General features: G+C 43.6%; 1 protein-coding gene across 4 annotated transcripts in view; it reads right to left on the reverse strand.

The window, feature by feature from the left end:
- The window catches only part of LOC133460144 (arfaptin-2-like), a 48,501-nt gene that overhangs the window by 12,743 nt on the left and 9,990 nt on the right, over nucleotides 1-25,768 (reverse strand). For 2 of the 4 annotated variants that reach the window (XM_061740702.1, XM_061740700.1), the window contains 5 exons: nucleotides 14,586-14,691; nucleotides 13,451-13,507; nucleotides 12,945-13,060; nucleotides 11,924-12,145; nucleotides 11,677-11,834 (listed from right to left, as the gene is read on the reverse strand). In XM_061740702.1, the coding sequence (XP_061596686.1) occupies nucleotides 11,677-11,834; nucleotides 11,924-12,145; nucleotides 12,945-13,060; nucleotides 13,451-13,507; nucleotides 14,586-14,691 (659 nt within the window). The remainder of the gene's footprint in view (nucleotides 1-11,676; nucleotides 11,835-11,923; nucleotides 12,146-12,944; nucleotides 13,061-13,450; nucleotides 13,508-14,585; nucleotides 14,692-25,768) is intronic. The other 2 variants (XM_061740703.1, XM_061740701.1) reach the window with 1 other exon arrangement.

Genomic DNA, 25,768 nt, shown 5'->3' on the forward strand with positions numbered 1-25,768 from the left:
CAAGCCAGACTTGGCGATACATTTGATATTTCATGGTTTGCATTAATGGGCGTGGCCTAACGGCTCAACAGCGCCCCCTAGAATACTTTTTCTCTGCCATAACTTTTGAATGGTTTGACATAGAGAGTTGTGGGTGGTGTCATGGGACTCTGTAATGAGTCCTTAAGCTTCGTTGGCCTTAATTAGCCCCGCCCGCTTCTTCTGATTGGTTGTCCCTTTTTTCTGCTATAACTTTTGAATGGTTTGACATAGGAAGTCGTGGGTGGTGTCATGGGACTCTGTAATGAGTCCTTAAGCTTCGTTGGCCTTAATTAGCCCCGCCCCTTCTTCTGATTGGTTGTCCCGATTTTCTGCTATAACTTTGGAATGGTTTGACATAGAGAGTCCTGGGTGGTGTCATACGATTCTGTATGGAGCCCTTGACCTTCATTGGCTTAAATTAGCCCCGCCCCTTCTTCTGATTGGTTGTCCCTTTTTTCTGCTATAACTTTTGAATGGTTTGACATAGGAAGTCGTGGGTGGTGTCATGGGACTCTGTAATGAGTCCTTAAGCTTCGTTGGCCTTAATTAGCCCCGCCCCTTCTTCTGATTGGTTGTCTCGATTTTCTGCTATAACTTTGGAATGGTTTGACATAGGAAGTCGTGGGTGGTGTCATCAGATTCTGTATGGAGTCCTTGACCTTCATTGGCCTGAATTAGCCCCGCCCCTTCTTCTGATTGGTTGTCCCTTTTTTCTGCTATAACTTTTCAATGGTTTGACATAGGAAGTCGTGGGTGGTGTCATTTCTGATACTTATGGGGGGCGGTGGCCGTGAGTGCGAGGGCCCGTTCATTGCTGCTTGCAGCTTTAATTATTAGGGCCCGAGCACCTTCAGTGCGAAGGCCCTATTGTATCTGTAGGAATTCTTCGCGTTATTATTATTATTAGGGCCCGAGCACTTGCAGTGCGAAGGCCCTATTGTATTTGCAGGAATTTTTATTATTAGGGCCCGAGCACCTTCAGAGCGAAGGCCCTATTGTATTTGCAGGAATTTTTATTATTATTATTTTCCTGACAAAGTGAAGGCCTTTTTGCCCCCCTTAACATGCCCAAAAAGTCACCAAATTTTGCACCCTAGTCAGGCCTGGCGAAAAATTTGATATTTAAAGGTTTGCATTAATGGGCGTGGCAAAATGGCTCAACAGCGCCCCCTTGAAAACTTTGTGCTTCAAGCCCCACGATACGGTTTGACGTACATGCACGAAAATCGGTACACACCTGTATCATGGGACAACTTAAACATAAGTCTCTTGGGGTCATGCCCGAAACCGAACAGGATGTCGGCCATTTTGAATTAGTCGTGTCATTTTGGCGAAATTTATGCCATTCCTTCGAAAGTTAATTCAGCCCGAACCGTAACGTGCCCCCAAGTGTGTTATACATCAAAATGTGCGTCTCCATCCTGCGACAAAACGCATTACTTTTCTCTTTCAAAAGCGTTACCGTGGCGGCGCTAGACGCCAAAAAGCGCGCCCACCCTTCATCTGATTGGTTCGACAGAAAAAACTTTGTGCCTCAAGCCCCATAATACGGTTTGACGTACATGAACGAAAATCGGTACACACCTGTATCATGTCGCAACTAAAAGAAAAGTCTCTTGGCGCCATGGCCGAAACCGAACAGGAAGTCGGCCATTTTGAACATTCTGAATTAATTGCGTAATTTTGGAGCAATATATGCCATTCCTTCGAGAGTTAATTCAGCCCGAACCGTATCGTGAACCCAGATGTGTTATACATCAAAATGTGCGTCTCCATCCTGCGACTACACGCTTTACTTTTGTCTTTCAAAAGTGTTACCGTGGCGACGCTAGACGCCAACAAGCGCACCCCCCCTTCATCTGATTGGTCCATATTTGATAGTTCCTCAAAAGGCACCAAATTTGGCATGCAAGCCAGGCCTGGCGATAAATTTGATATTTCATGGTTTGCATTAATGGGCGTGGCAAAATGGCTCAACAGCGCCCCCTAGAAAACTTTGTGCCTCAAGCCCAACAATACGGTTTGACGTACATGCACGGAAATCGCTACACACCTGTATCATGGCACAACTTAAAGAAAAGTCTCTTGGAGCCATGGCCGAAACCGAACAGGATGTCGGCCATTTTGAATACATTGTGTCATTTTGGCGAAATTTATGCCATTCCTTCGAAAGTTAATTCAGCCCGAACCGTAACGTGCCCCCAAGTGTGTTATACATCAAAATGTGCGTCTACATCCTGCGACACCACGCATTACTTTTCTCTTTCAAAAGTGTTACCGTGGCGACGCTAGACGCCAAAAGGCGCGCCCCCCCCCTTCATGTGATTGGTCCATTTTTGATAGTTCTCCAAAAGTCACCAAATTTTGCATGCAAGCCAGACTTGGCGATACATTTGATATTTCATGGTTTGCATTAATTGGCGTGGCCTAACGGCTCAACAGCGCCCCCTAGAATACTTTTCTCTGCCATAACTTTTGAATGGTTTGACATAAAGAGTTGTGGGTGGTGTCATGGGACTCTGTAATGAGTCCTTAAGCTTCGTTGGGCTTAATTAGCCCCGCTCCTTCTTCTGATTGGTTGTCCCTTTTTTCTGCTATAACTTTTGAATGGTTTGACATAGGAAGTCATGGGTGGTATCATGGGACTCTGTAATGAGTTCTTAAGCTTCGTTGGGCTTAATTAGCCCCGCTCCTTCTTCTGATTGGTTGTCCCGATTTTCTGCTATAACTTTGGAATGGTTTGACATAGAGTCCTGGGTGGTGTCATAAGATTCTGTATGGAGTCCTTGACCTTCATTGGCCTGAATTAGCCCCGCCCCTTCTTGTCATTGGTTGTCCCTTTTTTCTGCTATAACATTTTAATTGTTTAACATAGAGAGTTGTGGGTGGTGTCATGGGACTTTGTAATGAGTCCTTAAGCTTAGTTGGCCTTAATTAGCCCCGCCCCTTCTTCTGATTGGTTGTCCCGATTTTCTGCTATAACTTTGGAATGGTTTGACATAGAGAGTCGTGGGTGGTGTCATCAGATTCTTTATGGAGCCCTTGACCTTCATTGGCTTAAATTAGCCCCGCCCCTTCTTCTGATTGGTTGTCCCTTTTTTCTGCTATAACTTTTGAATGGTTTGACATAGGAAGTCGTGGGTGGTGTCATGGGACTCTGTAATGAGTCCTTAAGCTTCGTTGGCCTTAATTAGCCCCGCCCCTTCTTCTGATTGGTTGTCCCGATTTTCTGGTATAACTTTTCAATGGTTTGACATAGGAAGTCGTGGGTGGTGTCATTTCTGATACTTATGGGGGGCGGTGGCCGTGAGTGCGAGGGCCCGTTCATTGCTGCTTGCAGCTTTAATTATTCTTATTATTTTTCTGACGAAAGGAGGGCCTTTTTGCCCCCCTAAACGTGCCCAAAAAGTCACCAAATTTTGCACCCAAGCCAGGCCTGGCGAAAAATTTGATATTTAATGGTTTGCATTAATGGGCGTGGCAAAATGGCTCAACAGCGCCCCCTTGAAAACTTTGTGCCTCAAGCCCCACGATACGGTTTGACGTACATGCACGAAAATCGGTACACACCTGTATCATGACGTAACTTAAAGAAAAGTCTCTTGGCGTCATGCCCGAAACCGAACAGGATGTCGGCCATTTTGAATTAGTCGTGTCATTTTGGCGAAATTTATGCCATTCCTTCGGCAGTTAATACGGCCCGAACCGTAACGAGCACCCAGGTGTGTTATACATCAAAATGTGCGTCTCCATCCTCCGACACCACGCATTACTTTTCTCTTTCAAAAGCGTTACCGTGGCGACGCTAGACGCCAAAAAGCGCGCCCACCCTTCATCTGATTGGTTCAGACAGAAAAAACTTTGCGCCTCAAGCCCCATAATACGGTTTGACGTACATGAACGAAAGTCGGTACACACCTGTATCATGTTGCAACTTACAGAAAAGTCTCTTGGCACCATGGTCGAAACCGAACAGGAAGTCGGCCATTTTGAACATTCTGAATGAATCACGTAATTTTGGAGCAATATATGCCATTCCTTCGAGAATTAATACGGCCCAAACCGTATCATGAACCCAGATGTGTTATACATCAAAATGTGCGTCTCTATCCTGCGACTACGCGCATTACTTTTCTCTTTCAAAAGTGTTACCGTGGCGACGCTAGACGCCAACAAGCGTGCCCCCCCTTCATCTGATTGGTCCATATTTGATAGTTCCCCAAAAGGCACCAAATTTGGCATGCAAGCCAGGCCTGGTGATAAATTTGATATTTCATGGTTTGCATTAATGGGCGTGGCAAAATGGCTGAACAGCGCCCCCCGGAAAACTTTGTGCCTCAAGCCCCACCATACGGTTTGACGTACATGCACGAAAATCGCTACACACGTGTAGCATGGCACAACTTAAAGAAAAGTCTCTTGGAGCCATGGCCGAAACCGAACAGGAAGTCGGCCATTTTGAATTAATTGTGTAATTTTGGCTAAATTTATGCCATTCCTTCGGCAATTAATACGGCCCGAACCGTAACGTGCACCCAGGAGTGTTATACATCAAAATGTGCGTCTCCATCCTGCGACACCACGCATTACTTTTCTCTTTCAAAAGTGTTACCATGGCGACGCTAGACGCCAAAAGGCGCCCCCCCCTTCATCTGATTGGTCCATATTTGATAGTCACCAAATTTTGCATGCAAGCCAGGCCTGGCGATACATTTGATATTTCATGGTTTGCATTAATGGGCGTGGCCTAACGGCTCAACAGCGCCCCCTAGAATACTTTTCTCTGCCATAACTTTTGAATGGTTTGACATAGGAAGTCGTGGGTGGTGTCATTTCTGATAGGCTTATGGGGGGCGGTGGCCGTGAGTGCGAGGGCCCGTTCATCGCTGCTTGCAGCTTTAATTTGTATTTTTTTTATTATTCTTATTATTTTTCTGACGAAAGGAGGGCCTTTTTGCCCCCCTAAACGTGCCCAAAAAGTCACCAAATTTTGCACCCAAGCCAGGCCTGGCGAAAAATTTGATATTTAATGGTTTGCATTAATGGGCGTGGCAAAATGGCTCAACAGCGCCCCCTTGAAAACTTTGTGCCTCAAGCCCCACGATACGGTTTGACGTACATGCACGAAAATCGGTACACGCCTGTATCATGACGTAACTTAAAGAAAAGTCTCTTGGCGTCATGCCCGAAACCGAACAGGATGTCGGCCATTTTGAATTAGTCGTGTCATTTTGGCGAAATTTATGCCATTCCTTCGGCAGTTAATACGGCCCGAACCGTAACGAGCACCCAGGTGTGTTATACATCAAAATGTGCGTCTCCATCCTCCGACACCACGCATTACTTTTCTCTTTCAAAAGCGTTACCGTGGCGACGCTAGACGCCAAAAAGCGCACCCACCCTTCATCTGATTGGTTCAGACAGAAAAAACTTTGCGCCTCAAGCCCCATAATACGGTTTGACGTACATGAACGAAAGTCGGTACACACCTGTATCATGTTGCAACTTACAGAAAAGTCTCTTGGCACCATGGTCGAAACCGAACAGGAAGTCGGCCATTTTGAACATTCTGAATGAATCACGTAATTTTGGAGCAATATATGCCATTCCTTCGAGAATTAATACGGCCCGAACCGTATCATGAACCCAGATGTGTTATACATCAAAATGTGCGTCTACATCCTGCGACACCACGCATTACTTTTCTCTTTCAAAAGTGTTACCGTGTCGACGCTAGACGCCAAAAGGCGCGCCCCCCCTTCATGTGATTGGTCCATATTTGATAGTTCTCCAAAAGTCACCAAATTTTGCATGCAAGCCAGACTTGGCGATACATTTGATATTTCATGGCTTGCATTAATGGGCGTGGCCTAACGGCTCAACAGCGCCCCCTAGAATACTTTTCTCTGCCATAACTTTTGAATGGTTTGACATAGAGAGTCGTGGGTGGTGTCATCAGATTCTTTATGGAGCCCTTGACCTTCATTGGCTTAAATTAGCCCCGCCCCTTCTTCTGATTGGTTGTCCCTTTTTTCTGCTATAACTTTTGAATGGTTTGACATAGGAAGTCGTGGGTGGTGTCATGGGACTCTGTAATGAGTCCTTAAGCTTCGTTGTCCTTAATTAGCCCCGCCCCTTCTTCTGATTGGTTGTCCCGATTTTCTGCTACAACTTTGGAATGGTTTGACATAGAGAGTCGTGGGTGGTGTCATTTCTGATACTTATGGGGGGCGGTGGCCGTGAGTGCGAGGGCCCGTTCATTGCTGCTTGCAGCTTTAATTATTATTATTATTATTATTATTATTTTCCTGACAAAGTGATGGCCTTTTTGCCCCCCTTAACATGCCCAAAAAGTCACCAAATTTTGCACCCAAGTCAGGCCTGGCGAAAAATTTGATATTTAATGGTTTGCATTAATGGGTGTGGCAAAATGGCTCAACAGCGCCCCCTTGAAAACTTTGTGCCTCAAGCCCCACGATACGGTTTGACGTACATGCACGAAAATCGGTACACACCTGTATCATGGGACAACTTAAAGAAAAGTCTCTTTGCGTCATGCCCGAAACCGAACAGGAAGTCGGCCATTTTGAATTAATCGTGTCACTTTGGCGCAATTTATGCCATTCCTTCGAAAGTTAATTCAGCCCGAACCGTAACGTGCACCCAGGTGTGTTATACATCAAAATGTGCGTCTCCATCCTGCGACCACACGCATTACTTTTCTCTTTCGAAAGCGTTACCGTGGCGACGCTAGACGCCAAAAAGCGCGCCCACCCTTCATCTGATTGGTTCGACAGAAAAAACTTTGTGCCTCAAGCCCCATAATACGGTGTGACGTACATGAACGGAAATCGGTACACACCTGTATCATGTTGCAACTAAAAGAAAAGTCTCCTGGCGCCATGGCCTAAACCGAACAGGAAGTCGGCCATTTTGAACATTCTGAATTAATCGCGTAATTTTGGAGCAATATATGCCATTCCTTCGAGAGTTAATTCAGCCCGAACCGTATGGTGAACCCAGATGTGTTATACATCAAAATGTGCGTCTCCATCCTGCGACTACACGCATTACTTTTCTCTTTCAAAAGTGTTACCGTGGCGACGCTAGACGCCAACAAGCGCACCCCCCCTTCATCTGATTGGTCCATATTTGATAGTTCCCCAAAAGGCACCAAATTTTGCATGCAAGCCAGGCCTGGCGATAAATTTGATATTTCATGGTTTGCATTAATGGGCGTGGCAAAATGGCTCAACAGCGCCCCCCGGAAAACTTTGTGCCTCAAGCCCCACAATACGGTTTGACGTACATGCACGAAAATCGCTACACACCTGTATCATGGCACAACTTAAAGAAAAGTCTCTTGGAGCCATGGCCGAAACCGAACAGGACGTCGGCCATTTTGAATAAATTGTGTCATTTTGGCGAAATTTATGCCATTCCTTCGGCAGTTAATTCAGCCCGAACCGTAACGTGCACCCAGGTGTGTTATACATCAAAATGTGCGTCTACATCCTGCGACACCACGCATTACTTTTCTCTTTCAAAAGTGTTACCGTGGCGACGCTAGACGCCAAAAGGCGCGCCCCCCCTTCATGTGATTGGTCCATATTTGATAGTTCTCCAAAAGTCACCAAATTTTGCATGGAAGCCAGACTTGGCGATAAATGTGATATTTCATGGTTTGCATTAATGGGCGTGGCCTAACGGCTCAACAGCGCCCCCTAGAAAACTTTCTCTGCCATAACTTTTGAATGGTTTGACATAGAGAGTTGTGGGTGGTGTCATGGGACTCTGTAATGAGTCCTTAAGCTTCGTTGGCCTTAATTAGCCCCGCCCCTTCTTCTGATTGGTTGTCCCGATTTTCTGCTATAACTTTGGAATGGTTTAACATAGAGAGTCGTGGGTGGTGTCATGGGACTCTGTAAAGAGTCCTTGAGCTTCGTTGGCCTTAATTAGCCCCGCCCCTTCTTGGCCTTCTCAGGCCAAGCTGATTCGTGGCTTAGGGGTAACGTCGCTGTCTTTCGTGTGAGAGATCGCGGGTTCGATCCCAGCACAATGCAAAGTTTATTGTCAGCAATTTGTGTGTTTTTTTTAACATCAAAATGTACGTCTCCATCTTGCGACGACGCAATAACTTTGGAATGGTTTAACATAGAGAGTCGTGGGTGGTATCATGGGACTCTGTAATGAGTTCTTAAGCTTCGTTGGCCTTAATTAGCCCCGCCCCTTCTTCTGATTGGCTGTCCCGATTTTCTGCTATAACTTTGGAATGGTTTGACATAGAGAGTCCTGGGTGGTGTCATAAGATTCTGTATGGAGTCCTTGACCTTCATTGGCCTGAATTAGCCCCGCCCCTTCTTGTCATTGGTTGTCCCTTTTTTCTGCTATAACATTTTAATTGTTTGACATAGGAAGTCGTGGGTGGTGTCATGGGACTCTGTAATGAGTCCTCAAGCTTCGTTGGCCTTAATTAGCCCCGCCCCTTCTTCTGATTGGTTGTCCCGATTTTCTGCTATAACTTTGGAATGGTTTGACATAGAGAGTCGTGGGTGGTGTCATGGGATTCTTTATGGAGCCCTTGACCTTCATTGGCTAAAAATTAGCCCCGCCCCTTCTTCTGATTGGTTGTCCCTTTTTTCTGCTATATCTTTTGAATGGTTTGACATAGGAAGTCGTGGGTGGTGTCATGGGACTCTGTAATGAGTCCTTAAGCTTCGTTGGCCTTAATTAGCCCCGCCCCTTCTTCTGATTGGTTGTCCCTTTTTTCTGCTATAACTTTTCAATGGTTTGACGTAGGAAGTCGTGGGTGGTGTCATTTCTGATACTTATGGGGGGCGGTGGCCGTGAGTGCGAGGGCCCGTTCATTGCTGCTTGCAGCTTTAATTATTATTATTATTATTATTTTTTTTTTCCTGACAAAGTGATGGCCTTTTTGCCCCCCTTAACATGCCCAAAAAGTCACCAAATTTTGCACCCAAGTCAGGCCTGGCGAAAAATTTGATATTTAATGGTTTGCATTAATGGGCGTGGCAAAATGGCTCAACAGCGCCACCTAGAAAACTTTGTGCCTCAAGCCCCACGATACGGTTTGACGTACATGCACGAAATTCGGTACACACCTGTATCATGGCGCAACTGAAAGAAAAGTCTCTTGGCGTCATGCCCGAAACTAAACAGGAAGTCGGCCATTTTGAATTAGTCGTGTCATTTTGGTGAAATTTATGCCATTCCTTCGAAAGTTAATTCAGCCCGAACCGTAACGTGCCCCCAAGTGTGTTATACATCCAAATGTGCGTCTCCCTCCTGCGACCACACGCATTACTTTTCTCTTTCAAAAGCGTTACCGTGGCGACGCTAGACGCCAAAAAGCGCGCCCACCCTTCATCTCGTTGCTTCAGACAGAAAAAACTTTGCGCCTCAAGCCCCATAATACGGTTTGACGTACCTGAACGAAAATCGGTACACACCTGTATCATGTCGCAACTAAAAGAAAAGTCTCTTGGCGCCATGGCCGAAACCGAACAGGAAGTCGGCCATTTTGAACATTCTGAATTAATCGCGTAATTTTGGAGCAATATATGCCATTCCTTCGAGAGTTAATTCAGCCCGAACTGTATCGTGAACCCAGATGTGTTATACATCAAAATGTGCGTCTCCATCCTGCGACTACACGCATTACTTTTCTCTTTGAAAAGTGTTACCGTGGCGACGCTAGACGCCAACAAGCGCACCCCCCCTTCATCTGATTGGTCCATATTTGATAGTTCCCCAAAAGGCACCAAATTTGGCATGCAAGCCAGGCCTGGCGATAAATTTGATATTTCATGGTTTGCATTAATGGGCGTGGCAAAATGGCTCAACAGCGCCCCCCGGAAAACTTTGTGCCTCAAGCCCCACAATACGGTTTGACGTACATGCACGAAAATCGCTACACCCCTGTATCATGGCACAACTTAAAGAAAAGTCTCTTGGAGCCATGGCCGAAACCGAACAGGATGTCGGCCATTTTGAATAAATTGTGTCATTTTGGCGAAATTTATGCCATTCCTTCGGCAGTTAATTCAGCCCGAACCGTAACGTGCACCCAGGTGTGTTATACATCAAAATGTGCGTCTACATCCTGCGACACCACGCATTACTTTTCTCTTTCAAAAGTGTTACCGTGGCGACGCTAGACGCCAAAAGGCGCGCCCCCCCTTCATGTGATTGGTCCATATTTGATAGTTCTCCAAAAGTCACCAAATTTTGCATGCAAGCCAGACTTGGTGATAAATTTGATATTTCATGGTTTGCATTAATGGGCGTGGCCTAACGGCTCAACAGCGCCCCCTAGAATACTTTTATCTGCCATAACTTTTGAATGGTTTGACATAGAGAGTTGTGGGTGGTGTCATGGGACTCTGTAATGAGTCCTTAAGCTTCGTTGGCTTTAATTAGCCCCGCCCCTTCTTCTGATTGGTTGTCCCGATTTTCTGCTATAACTTTGCAATGGTTTGACATAAAGAGTCGTGGGTGGTGTCATAAGATTCTGTATGGAGTCCTTGACCTTCATTGGCCTGAATTAGCCCCGCCCCTTCTTCTGATTGGTTGTCCCGATTTTCTGCCGTAACTTTTGAATGGTTTGACATAGGAAGTCGTGGGTGGTGTCATTTCTGATATGCTTATGGGGGGCGGTGGCCGTGAGTGCGAGGGCCCGTTCATTGCTGCGTGCAGCTTTAATTATTGTTATTATTCTTATTATTATCATTTTTTATTCTTGTTTTCATTATTATTTTGTTATTAATTTATTATTGTTATTATCATCATTATCCTCACCTAGCGTTAGCCTCACCTAGCATTAGCCTCCCCTAGCGTTCTCGTACATCCTGGCGGTCGTTAGTTAGTGAGAAAAACCCAGATTTTGGCTTCTGACAAGGTCTCAAATCACTCCGATTTGTGATCAAACCGTAGCTCATAGCCAAAAAACAAAAACACTGTGAGAGACACAGAACCCGGCAGATTCTGACAATCTTAATTTTATTCAGATATTCCTTAAAATGAGTGAGTAAGCTCAGTGCAAAGACAGAGTGAGATTCTTTTGAAGAAAACGTTTGTTATTGTGAATGGGGACTGAGACAGGTATTGGCGCCGCTCTAACCCCCCCCGTTTAAATGTTGTGCATACCCCGCCTGTCAAAGTCACATTTTATGAATCCCAACACCTATGTCTACATTCTGACCAAAAATTACGTGTCTCCTTTTTCCGGTTTGGCCGTGAGCTCGAGTTACAAATAAAAATGTGGGTTATTTTTTGCTGTTTCTCTCACTCTACCAACCGACATCCTAGATTTGACGATAAAGTGATTTCCAGTCCTCGCTTGAGTGCTCATATCTTGAAAAGTTTACATCTTAGGAAAAAACTGTTTGGTGTTTTGGAGAGAAGAGAAGTTTTCCTCCGTTTGATTTTGAAGTTGGAATCACATTTCTACGTGCAGGTATGAGAAAGCTAGGTGACTCAGAAAAAAGGTTAGGGTTTTGGCTTTTTTTTACCTTTTCTCATCCACTTTGAATGGGTTTTTTTGGGAATAACTTTGGGAAAAATGGGAAGTTCAACACAAAAAGTCATAGCGTTCTCGTACATCCTAGCGTTAGCCTCACCTAGCGTTAGCCTCACCTAGCGTTCTCGTAGCTCCTGATTGTAGCTAGCGTGTCCTCCATGGTTTTGTTGACTAGCGTGTTGACGCTGGACAGGAAGTAGTTGACGTCTCCCAGCAGCGTCTCTCCGTTCCTGCAGAGAAGCTTCTGCGTCTCCGCGTTGACGCCGAACTCGTCCTGCGGGGAGACGGGAGCGTTAGCGATAGCCTGGGGAGTGTTAGCCTGGGGCGGGCGCGTTAGCCTGCGGCGTGCACGGCGGGCCTCACCCGCAGCTCCGGCGACTTCTGGCTGAGCTCGGCGAAGGCGTCTCCCAGGTTGTGCTGCGTCTGCACCAGGTTGTAGAAGTGGTTGGTTAGCGCCCGCGCTAGCCGCAGCAGGTTCTCGTACTTCCTCTTGGTGTCCCGCAGGGCCTGGATCTGGGACTCCAGCTCCGGGTCCACGGTGCGAGAACCGCCGCCGAAACGCTCCGACAGCAGCTGCTTCGTACACTGGGAGAGGGAGGAGAGGTCGCTTAGCAACGGGAGGAGAGAGAGGGGTGTTGCTTAGCAACCAGGAGAGAGAGACGTCGCTTAGCAACGAGGAGAGAGGTGTTGCTTAGCAACCAGGAGAAAGAGGTCGCTTAGCAACGGGAGGAGAGGGGCGTCGCTAAGCAACGAGAGGAGAGAGAGGTCGCTTAGCAACGGGAGGAGAGAGAGGCGTCGCTTAGCAACGGGAGGAGAGAGGCGTTGCTTAGCAACGGGAGGAGAGACGTTACTTAGCAACGAGGAGAGAGAGGTCGCTTAGCAACGGGAGGAGAGAGAGGGGTGTTGCTTAGCAACCAGGAGAAAGAGGTCGCTTAGCAACGGGAGGAGAGGGGCGTCGCTAAGCAACGAGAGGAGAGAGAGGTCGCTTAGCAACGGGAGGAGAGAGAGGCGTCGCTTAGCAACGGGAGGAGAGAGGCGTTGCTTAGCAACGGGAGGAGAGACGTTACTTAGCAACGAGGAGAGAGAGGTCGCTTAGCAACGGGAGGAGAGAGAGGGGTGTTGCTTAGCAACCAGGAGAAAGAGGTCGCTTAGCAACGGGAGGAGAGGGGCGTCGCTTAGCAACGAGAGGAGAGAGAGGCGTCGCTTAGCAACGGGAGGAGAGAGACGTTGCTTAGTAACGAGGAGAGAGAGGTGTTGCTAAGCGACGCCTCTCTCTCCCCGTTACTAAGCCACGTCTCTCTGATCGTTGCTAAGCGACGGCTGTCCTCAGAGACTCGGACCCGGACCCGGGACACCAGCATTAGCGTTTTTTTCCCCCCGGTACCTTGTAGGTGTTGAGGCCCCACTGCTTCACCGTCTCCAGCTTCTCCACGGCGACGCCGCGGCTCGGCTGCTCCGACGTCACCGACGAGCTGCTGCCGCTGTGGTGCATGCTGGGACCTGAGGGGGAGAGGAACCAACGACCAATAAGAAACCAGGAACCCCAACCTCAGACTAGACCCCGGAGGACAGATCCAACACCAGGTGCTGCACCACCAGAGAGCTAACGCTAACCCCAGCTAGCCCAGACAGAGAAAGGAGCCGCTAGAAAAAAACAGTTGCTGCGTTTCTCCCCCTGAAGAAAGAAAGGGATGAAAAGAGAGAAAGAGAAGCTGCCACCCTCTAAAAAAAGAACCAAAAAAGAGCGACTTTCCAAAACCAGACGTCCGTCATGTGATCAAAGCGTCTGCAGGATCTTATGCTCGTGATCCTCGACAGCGTCAGAAATGAAGCTCGTCAGGTTTTGGAAGGAAGCTCTTTTATTATTAAAGTAGAAACGAGTCTGAGCACCTAATCCTGTAACCGGGATCCGTTTGTTAAAGTCGGGGTTGTAGTTCACCGCCGGGCCTGAGGACGAGAGCAGGAAACATGCAGGTTTATTTTAATTAAGACATGATCCTGTCTGACATTTCCATGAAGGTTTCCCTCTCAGGTCCGGGTTCAGGGGGAACTAGGGGTGGGGAAAGAAATCCATATTGCAATATATTGTTGCGCTCTCTAATAATAAATAATCAATAAACTGACAGCCAATATGGATATTTTATTACAACACACATAAAGGATTTAGGCGGTTGTCTCCGCACTTTTGTTCATGCACTTTAATTATTCCAACTGTTCAGTGTTTACATTTACCAGCCTAGCAGCAGTGAAGTTTATACAGAAGCACTTTCTTTGTACATTGTATGAAGTTTTGGCATTGAATAAATGCATAACTACAGACGTTTTCCTTTTAATGGGTATTTTTTCTTTTTCAGTCTCATATATCGTGATATATCGTTGATGAAATTTCTTACAATATATTGAATATGGTAGATATGGTGTATCAGGATATTATCGTTATTGTGGGCCACAGTATTGAATCATGAGTTACCGTATCGTCCCAGCCCTACTACATTCATGTATGTACTTACTTAAATATTTATTAATATGCGCTGTCCCTATTCTAAATAAATAAATAAAAGATGTAAACGTGCTGCCATGGGTTCCATAAACTGCCCCAGGTCATGTGACCTAAGCCAGTCCTGGCTACTCTGAACGCTGCGTTAGGATGCTGAGTCATCACATTAAGCCCCGCCCCCTCACTGTGATTGGTTCAGCTCAGGATGCTGAGTCATCACACTAAGCCCCGCCCCCAGCGCGCTGTGATTGGTTCAGCTCAGGATGCTGAGTCATCACATTAAGCCCCGCCCCCAGCGCGCTGTGATTGGTTCAGCAGGTTCTGCAGCAGCCGTGAGTGGGAGGAACATTAGCTAAATAAACGGGCGAGCCAGCCAGGATGTTAGATTATGTAATAAAGTAATAAAGATAATCTGAGTAGTAAAAGTAATCAGAGTAGTAAAAGCCTCAACGGCTCTGGAAGTGATGCCTGAATCATGGCTGTAGTTTTGCAGATAAGGATTTTGCAGAAGGAATATGAATGTTCTACCTGCGATGGAGCCGGTGCTGATGATTCCCTCCACTCCCCCGTAACCCCCGGAGACGACGCTGCTGTCGTTGAGGTTCGGACCAGAAACCATCACCTGCTGCAGATCCTGCAACAATCAGACATCAGTCAACAATCAGACATCAGTCAACAATCAGACATCAGTCACAACAATCAGACATCAGTCACAACAATCAGACATCAGTCACAACAATCAGACATCAGTCACAACAATCAGACATCAGTCACAACAATCAGACATCAGTCACAACAATCAGACACCAGTCACAACAATCAGACATCAGTGGCAACAATCAGACATCAGTCACAACAATCAGACATCAGTCACAACAATCAGACACCAGTCACAACAATCAGACATCAGTCACAACAATCAGACATCAGACAACAATCAGACATCAGTCAACAATCAGACATCAGTCACAACAATCAGACATCAGTCACAACAATCAGACATCAGTCACAACAATCAGACATCAGTGGCAACAATCAGACATCAGTAACAACAATCAGACATCAGTCAGTCACAACAATCAGACATCAGTCACAACAATCAGACATCAGACAACAATCAGACATCAGTCACAACAATCAGACAACAATCAGACATCAGTCACAACAATCAGACATCAGTCACAACAATCAGACAACAATCAGACATCAGTAACAACAATCAGACATCAGTCAGTCACAACAATCAGACATCAGTCACAACAATCAGACATCAGACAACAATCAGACATCAGTCACAACAATCAGACAACAATCAGACATCAGTCACAACAATCAGTCAACAATCAGACATCAGTCAACAATCAGACATCAGTGGCAACAATCAGACATCAGTAACAACAATCAGACATCAGTCACAACAATCAGACATCAGACAACAATCAGACATCAGTCACAACAATCAGACATCAGACAACAATCAGACATCAGTCACAACAATCAGACATCAGTCACAACAATCAGACATCAGTCACAACAATCAGACATCAGTCACAACAATCAGACATCAGTCACAACAATCAGACATCAGTCAACAATCAGACATCAGTCAACAATCAGACATCAGTCAACAATCAGACATCAGTCACAACAATCAGACAAAACAATCAGACATCAGTCACAACAATCAGACATCAGTCACAACAATCAGACATCAGTCACAACAATCAGACATCAGTCACAACAATCAGACACCAGTCACAACAATCAGACATCAGACACAACAATCAGTCACAACAATCAGTCATCAGTCACAACAATCAGACATCAGTCACAACAATCAGACACCAGTCACAACAATCAGATATCAGTCACAACAATCAGACATCAGACACAACAATCAGACATCAGTCAACAATCAGACATCAGTCACAACAATCAGACACAACAATCAGACATCAGACACAACAATCAGACATCAGACACAACAATCAGACATCAGTCACAACAATCAGACATCAGTCACAACAATCAGTCATCAGTCAACAATCAGAAATCAGTCAACAATCAGACATCAGTCACAACAATCAGACACAACAATCAGACATCAGACACAACAATCAGACATCAGACACAACAATCAGACATCAGTCACAACAATCAGACATCAGTCAACAATCAGACATCAGTCAACAATCAGACATCAGTCAACAATCAGACATCAGTCAACAATCAGACATCAGTCACAACAATCAGACATCAGTCAACAATCAGACATCAGTCAACAATCAGACATCAGTCAACAATCAGACATCAGTAACAACAATCAGACATCAGTCACAACAATCAGACATCAGTCACAACAATCAGACATCAGTCAACAATCAGACATCAGTAACAACAATCAGACATCAGTCACAACAATCAGTCACAACAATCAGACATCAGTAACAACAATCAGACATCAGTCACAACAATCAGACATCAGTCACAACAATCAGACATCAGTAACAACAATCAGACATCAGTCAACAATCAGACATCAGTCAACAATCAGACATCAGTCAACAATCAGACATCAGTCACAACAATCAGACATCAGTCACAACAATCAGACATCAGTCACAACAATCAGACATCAGTCACAACAATCAGACATCAGTAACAACAATCAGACATCAGTCAACAATCAGACATCAGTCACAACAATCAGACAACAATCAGACATCAGTCACAACAATCAGTCAACAATCAGACATCAGTCAACAATCAGACATCAGTGGCAACAATCAGACATCAGTAACAACAATCAGACATCAGTCACAACAATCAGACATCAGACAACAATCAGACATCAGTCACAACAATCAGACATCAGACAACAATCAGACATCAGTCACAACAATCAGACATCAGTCACAACAATCAGACATCAGTCACAACAATCAGACATCAGTCACAACAATCAGACATCAGTCACAACAATCAGACATCAGTCAACAATCAGACATCAGTCAACAATCAGACATCAGTCAACAATCAGACATCAGTCACAACAATCAGACAAAACAATCAGACATCAGTCACAACAATCAGACATCAGTCACAACAATCAGACATCAGTCACAACAATCAGACATCAGTCACAACAATCAGACACCAGTCACAACAATCAGACATCAGACACAACAATCAGACATCAGTCACAACAATCAGACATCAGACACAACAATCAGTCACAACAATCAGTCATCAGTCACAACAATCAGACACCAGTCACAACAATCAGATATCAGTCACAACAATCAGACATCAGACACAACAATCAGACATCAGTCAACAATCAGACATCAGTCACAACAATCAGACACAACAATCAGACATCAGACACAACAATCAGACATCAGACACAACAATCAGACATCAGTCACAACAATCAGACATCAGTCACAACAATCAGTCATCAGTCAACAATCAGAAATCAGTCAACAATCAGACATCAGTCACAACAATCAGACACAACAATCAGACATCAGACACAACAATCAGACATCAGACACAACAATCAGACATCAGTCACAACAATCAGACATCAGTCAACAATCAGACATCAGTCAACAATCAGACATCAGTCAACAATCAGACATCAGTCAACAATCAGACATCAGTCACAACAATCAGACATCAGTCAACAATCAGACATCAGTCAACAATCAGACATCAGTCAACAATCAGACATCAGTAACAACAATCAGACATCAGTCACAACAATCAGACATCAGTCACAACAATCAGACATCAGTCAACAATCAGACATCAGTAACAACAATCAGACATCAGTCACAACAATCAGTCACAACAATCAGACATCAGTAACAACAATCAGACATCAGTCACAACAATCAGACATCAGTCACAACAATCAGACATCAGTAACAACAATCAGACATCAGTCAACAATCAGACATCAGTCAACAATCAGACATCAGTCAACAATCAGACATCAGTCACAACAATCAGACATCAGTCACAACAATCAGACATCAGTCACAACAATCAGACATCAGTCACAACAATCAGACATCAGTAACAACAATCAGACATCAGTCAACAATCAGACATCAGTCAACAATCAGACATCAGTCAACAATCAGACATCAGTCACAACAATCAGACATCAGTCACAACAATCAGACATCAGTCACAACAATCAGACATCAGTCACAACAATCAGACATCAGTCAACAATCAGACATCAGTCAACAATCAGACATCAGTCAACAATCAGACATCAGTCACAACAATCAGACATCAGTAACAACAATCAGACATCAGTCAACAATCAGACATCAGTCAACAATCAGACATCAGTCAACAATCAGACATCAGTCACAACAATCAGACATCAGTCACAACAATCAGACATCAGTCACAACAATCAGACATCAGTCACAACAATCAGACATCAGTCACAACAATCAGACATCAGTAACAACAATCAGACATCAGTCAACAATCAGACATCAGTCAACAATCAGACATCAGTCAACAATCAGACATCAGTCACAACAATCAGACATCAGTAACAACAATCAGACATCAGTCAACAATCAGACATCAGTCAACAATCAGACATCAGTAACAACAATCAGACATCAGTCAACAATCAGACATCAGACAACAATCAGACATCAGTCACAACAATCAGACATCAGTCACAACAATCAGACATCAGTGGCAACAATCAGACATCAGTAACAACAATCAGACATCAGTCAACAATCAGACATCAGTCACAACAATCAGACATCAGTCAACAATCAGACATCAGTCACAACAATCAGACATCAGTCAACAATCAGACATCAGTCACAACAATCAGACATCAGTCACAACAATCAGTCATCAGTCAACAATCAGACATCAGTCACAACAATCAGACATCAGTCACAACAATCAGACATCAGTCAACAATCAGACATCAGTCACAACAATCAGACATCAGTCACAACAATCAGACATCAGTCGCAACAATCAGACATCAGTCAACAATCAGACATCAGTCAACAATCAGACATCAGTCAACAATCAGACATCAGTCAACAATCAGACATCAGTCACAACAATCAGACATCAGTCAACAATCAGACATCAGTCAACAATCAGACATCAGTCAACAATCAGACATCAGTCAACAATCAGACATCAGTCACAACAATCAGACATCAGTCACAACAATCAGACATCAGTCACAACAATCAGACATCAGTCAACAATCAGACATCAGTCACAACAATCAGACATCAGTCAACAATCAGACATCAGTCACAACAATCAGACATCAGACACAACAATCAGACATCAGTCACAACAATCAGACATCAGTCACAACAATCAGACATCAGTCACAACAATCAGACATCAGTCACAACAATCAGTCATCAGTCAACAATCAGACATCAGTCACAACAATCAGACATCAGTCACAACAATCAGACATCAGTCACAACAATCAGACATCAGTCACAACAATCAGACATCAGTCACAACAATCAGACATCAGTCACAACAATCAGACATCAGTCACAACAATCAGACACAACAATCAGACATCAGTCACAACAATCAGACATCAGTCACAACAATCAGACATCAGTCACAACAATCAGACATCAGTCACAACAATCAGACATCAGTCACAACAATCAGACATCAGTCACAACAATCAGACATCAGTCAACAATCAGACATCAGTCACAACAATCAGACATCAGTCAACAATCAGACATCAGTCACAACAATCAGACATCAGACACAACAATCAGACATCAGTCACAACAATCAGACATCAGACACAACAATCAGACATCAGTCACAACAATCAGACATCAGTCAACAATCAGACATCAGTCACAACAATCAGACATCAGTCACAACAATCAGTCATCAGTCAACAATCAGACATCAGTCACAACAATCAGACATCAGTCACAACAATCAGACATCAGTCACAACAATCAGACATCAGTCACAACAATCAGACATCAGTCACAACAATCAGACATCAGTCACAACAATCAGACATCAGTCAACAATCAGACATCAGTCACAACAATCAGACATCAGTCACAACAATCAGACATCAGTCAACAATCAGACATCAGTCACAACAATCAGACACAACAATCAGACATCAGTCACAACAATCAGACATCAGACACAACAATCAGACATCAGTCACAACAATCAGACATCAGTCACAACAATCAGACATCAGTCAACAATCAGACATCAGTCAACAATCAGACATCAGTCACAACAATCAGACATCAGTCAACAATCAGACATCAGTCAACAATCAGACATCAGTCACAACAATCAGACATCAGTCAACAATCAGACATCAGTCACAACAATCAGACATCAGTCAACAATCAGACATCAGTCACAACAATCAGACACAACAATCAGACATCAGTCACAACAATCAGACATCAGACACAACAATCAGACATCAGTCACAACAATCAGACATCAGACACAACAATCAGACATCAGTCACAACAATCAGACATCAGTCAACAATCAGACATCAGTCACAACAATCAGACATCAGTCACAACAATCAGACATCAGTCACAACAATCAGACACAACAATCAGACATCAGTCACAACAATCAGACATCAGTCACAACAATCAGACATCAGTCACAACAATCAGACATCAGTCACAACAATCAGACATCAGTCACAACAATCAGACACAACAATCAGACATCAGTCACAACAATCAGACATCAGTCACAACAATCAGACACAACAATCAGACATCAGTCACAACAATCAGACATCAGACACAACAATCAGACATCAGTCACAACAATCAGACATCAGTCAACAATCAGACATCAGTCAACAATCAGACATCAGTCAACAATCAGACATCAGTCAACAATCAGACATCAGTCACAACAATCAGACATCAGTCACAACAATCAGACATCAGTCAACAATCAGACATCAGTCACAACAATCAGACACAACAATCAGACATCAGTCAACAATCAGACATCAGTCACAACAATCAGACATCAGTCAACAATCAGACATCAGTCACAACAATCAGACATCAGTCACAACAATCAGACATCAGTCACAACAATCAGACATCAGTCACAACAATCAGACATCAGTCACAACAATCAGACACAACAATCAGACATCAGTCACAACAATCAGACACAACAATCAGACATCAGTCAACAATCAGACATCAGTGGCAACAATCAGACATCAGTCAACAATCAGACATCAGTCACAACAATCAGTCATCAGTCAACAATCAGACATCAGTCAACAATCAGACATCAGTCACAACAATCAGACATCAGTCAACAATCAGACATCAGTCACAACAATCAGACATCAGTCACAACAATCAGACATCAGTCGCAACAATCAGACATCAGTCAACAATCAGACATCAGTCAACAATCAGACATCAGTCAACAATCAGACATCAGTCACAACAATCAGACATCAGTCACAACAATCAGACATCAGTCACAACAATCAGACATCAGTCACAACAATCAGACATCAGTCACAACAATCAGACATCAGTAACAACAATCAGACATCAGTCAACAATCAGACATCAGTCAACAATCAGACATCAGTCAACAATCAGACATCAGTCACAACAATCAGACATCAGTAACAACAATCAGACATCAGTCAACAATCAGACATCAGTCAACAATCAGACATCAGTAACAACAATCAGACATCAGTCAACAATCAGACATCAGACAACAATCAGACATCAGTCACAACAATCAGACATCAGTCACAACAATCAGACATCAGTGGCAACAATCAGACATCAGTAACAACAATCAGACATCAGTCAACAATCAGACATCAGTCACAACAATCAGACATCAGTCAACAATCAGACATCAGTCACAACAATCAGACATCAGTCAACAATCAGACATCAGTCACAACAATCAGACATCAGTCACAACAATCAGTCATCAGTCAACAATCAGACATCAGTCACAACAATCAGACATCAGTCACAACAATCAGACATCAGTCAACAATCAGACATCAGTCACAACAATCAGACATCAGTCACAACAATCAGACATCAGTCGCAACAATCAGACATCAGTCAACAATCAGACATCAGTCAACAATCAGACATCAGTCAACAATCAGACATCAGTCAACAATCAGACATCAGTCACAACAATCAGACATCAGTCAACAATCAGACATCAGTCAACAATCAGACATCAGTCAACAATCAGACATCAGTCAACAATCAGACATCAGTCACAACAATCAGACATCAGTCACAACAATCAGACATCAGTCACAACAATCAGACATCAGTCAACAATCAGACATCAGTCACAACAATCAGACATCAGTCAACAATCAGACATCAGTCACAACAATCAGACATCAGACACAACAATCAGACATCAGTCACAACAATCAGACATCAGTCACAACAATCAGACATCAGTCACAACAATCAGACATCAGTCACAACAATCAGTCATCAGTCAACAATCAGACATCAGTCACAACAATCAGACATCAGTCACAACAATCAGACATCAGTCACAACAATCAGACATCAGTCACAACAATCAGACATCAGTCACAACAATCAGACATCAGTCACAACAATCAGACATCAGTCACAACAATCAGACACAACAATCAGACATCAGTCACAACAATCAGACATCAGTCACAACAATCAGACATCAGTCACAACAATCAGACATCAGTCACAACAATCAGACATCAGTCACAACAATCAGACATCAGTCACAACAATCAGACATCAGTCAACAATCAGACATCAGTCACAACAATCAGACATCAGTCAACAATCAGACATCAGTCACAACAATCAGACATCAGACACAACAATCAGACATCAGTCACAACAATCAGACATCAGACACAACAATCAGACATCAGTCACAACAATCAGACATCAGTCAACAATCAGACATCAGTCACAACAATCAGACATCAGTCACAACAATCAGTCATCAGTCAACAATCAGACATCAGTCACAACAATCAGACATCAGTCACAACAATCAGACATCAGTCACAACAATCAGACATCAGTCACAACAATCAGACATCAGTCACAACAATCAGACATCAGTCACAACAATCAGACATCAGTCAACAATCAGACATCAGTCACAACAATCAGACATCAGTCACAACAATCAGACATCAGTCAACAATCAGACATCAGTCACAACAATCAGACACAACAATCAGACATCAGTCACAACAATCAGACATCAGACACAACAATCAGACATCAGTCACAACAATCAGACATCAGTCACAACAATCAGACATCAGTCAACAATCAGACATCAGTCAACAATCAGACATCAGTCACAACAATCAGACATCAGTCAACAATCAGACATCAGTCAACAATCAGACATCAGTCACAACAATCAGACATCAGTCAACAATCAGACATCAGTCACAACAATCAGACATCAGTCAACAATCAGACATCAGTCACAACAATCAGACACAACAATCAGACATCAGTCACAACAATCAGACATCAGACACAACAATCAGACATCAGTCACAACAATCAGACATCAGACACAACAATCAGACATCAGTCACAACAATCAGACATCAGTCAACAATCAGACATCAGTCACAACAATCAGACATCAGTCACAACAATCAGACATCAGTCACAACAATCAGACACAACAATCAGACATCAGTCACAACAATCAGACATCAGTCACAACAATCAGACATCAGTCACAACAATCAGACATCAGTCACAACAATCAGACATCAGTCACAACAATCAGACACAACAATCAGACATCAGTCACAACAATCAGACATCAGTCACAACAATCAGACACAACAATCAGACATCAGTCACAACAATCAGACATCAGACACAACAATCAGACATCAGTCACAACAATCAGACATCAGTCAACAATCAGACATCAGTCAACAATCAGACATCAGTCAACAATCAGACATCAGTCAACAATCAGACATCAGTCACAACAATCAGACATCAGTCACAACAATCAGACATCAGTCAACAATCAGACATCAGTCACAACAATCAGACACAACAATCAGACATCAGTCAACAATCAGACATCAGTCACAACAATCAGACATCAGTCAACAATCAGACATCAGTCACAACAATCAGACATCAGTCACAACAATCAGACATCAGTCACAACAATCAGACATCAGTCACAACAATCAGACATCAGTCACAACAATCAGACACAACAATCAGACATCAGTCACAACAATCAGACACAACAATCAGACATCAGTCAACAATCAGACATCAGTGGCAACAATCAGACATCAGTCAACAATCAGACATCAGTCACAACAATCAGTCATCAGTCAACAATCAGACATCAGTCAACAATCAGACATCAGTCACAACAATCAGACATCAGTCAACAATCAGACATCAGTCACAACAATCAGACATCAGTCACAACAATCAGACATCAGTCGCAACAATCAGACATCAGTCAACAATCAGACATCAGTCAACAATCAGACATCAGTCAACAATCAGACATCAGTCACAACAATCAGACATCAGTCAACAATCAGACATCAGTCAACAATCAGACATCAGTCAACAATCAGACATCAGTCAACAATCAGACATCAGTCACAACAATCAGACATCAGTCACAACAATCAGACATCAGTCAACAATCAGACATCAGTCACAACAATCAGACACAACAATCAGACATCAGTCACAACAATCAGACATCAGACACAACAATCAGACATCAGTCACAACAATCAGACATCAGACACAACAATCAGACATCAGTCACAACAATCAGACATCAGTCAACAATCAGACATCAGTCACAACAATCAGACATCAGTCACAACAATCAGTCATCAGTCAACAATCAGACATCAGTCACAACAATCAGACATCAGTCACAACAATCAGACATCAGTCACAACAATCAGACATCAGTCACAACAATCAGACATCAGTCACAACAATCAGACATCAGTCACAACAATCAGACATCAGTCACAACAATCAGACACAACAATCAGACATCAGTCACAACAATCAGACATCAGTCACAACAATCAGACATCAGTCACAACAATCAGACATCAGTCACAACAATCAGACATCAGTCACAACAATCAGACACAACAATCAGACATCAGTCACAACAATCAGACATCAGTCACAACAATCAGACATCAGTCACAACAATCAGACATCAGTCAACAATCAGACATCAGTCACAACAATCAGACATCAGTCACAACAATCAGACATCAGTCACAACAATCAGACATCAGTCAACAATCAGACATCAGTCACAACAATCAGACATCAGTAAACAATCAGACATCAGTCACAACAATCAGACATCAGTCACAACAATCAGACATCAGTCACAACAATCAGACATCAGTAAACAATCAGACATCAGTCACAACAATCAGACATCAGTCACAACAATCAGACATCAGTCACAACAATCAGACATCAGTCAACAATCAGACATCAGTCACAACAATCAGACATCAGTCACAACAATCAGACACCAGTAACAACAATCAGACATCAGTCAACAATCAGACATCAGTC

The sequence above is a fragment of the Cololabis saira genome, chromosome 14, assembly GCF_033807715.1.
Source record: "Cololabis saira isolate AMF1-May2022 chromosome 14, fColSai1.1, whole genome shotgun sequence".
In the NCBI taxonomy this organism is placed as follows: Eukaryota; Metazoa; Chordata; class Actinopteri; order Beloniformes; family Belonidae; genus Cololabis; species Cololabis saira.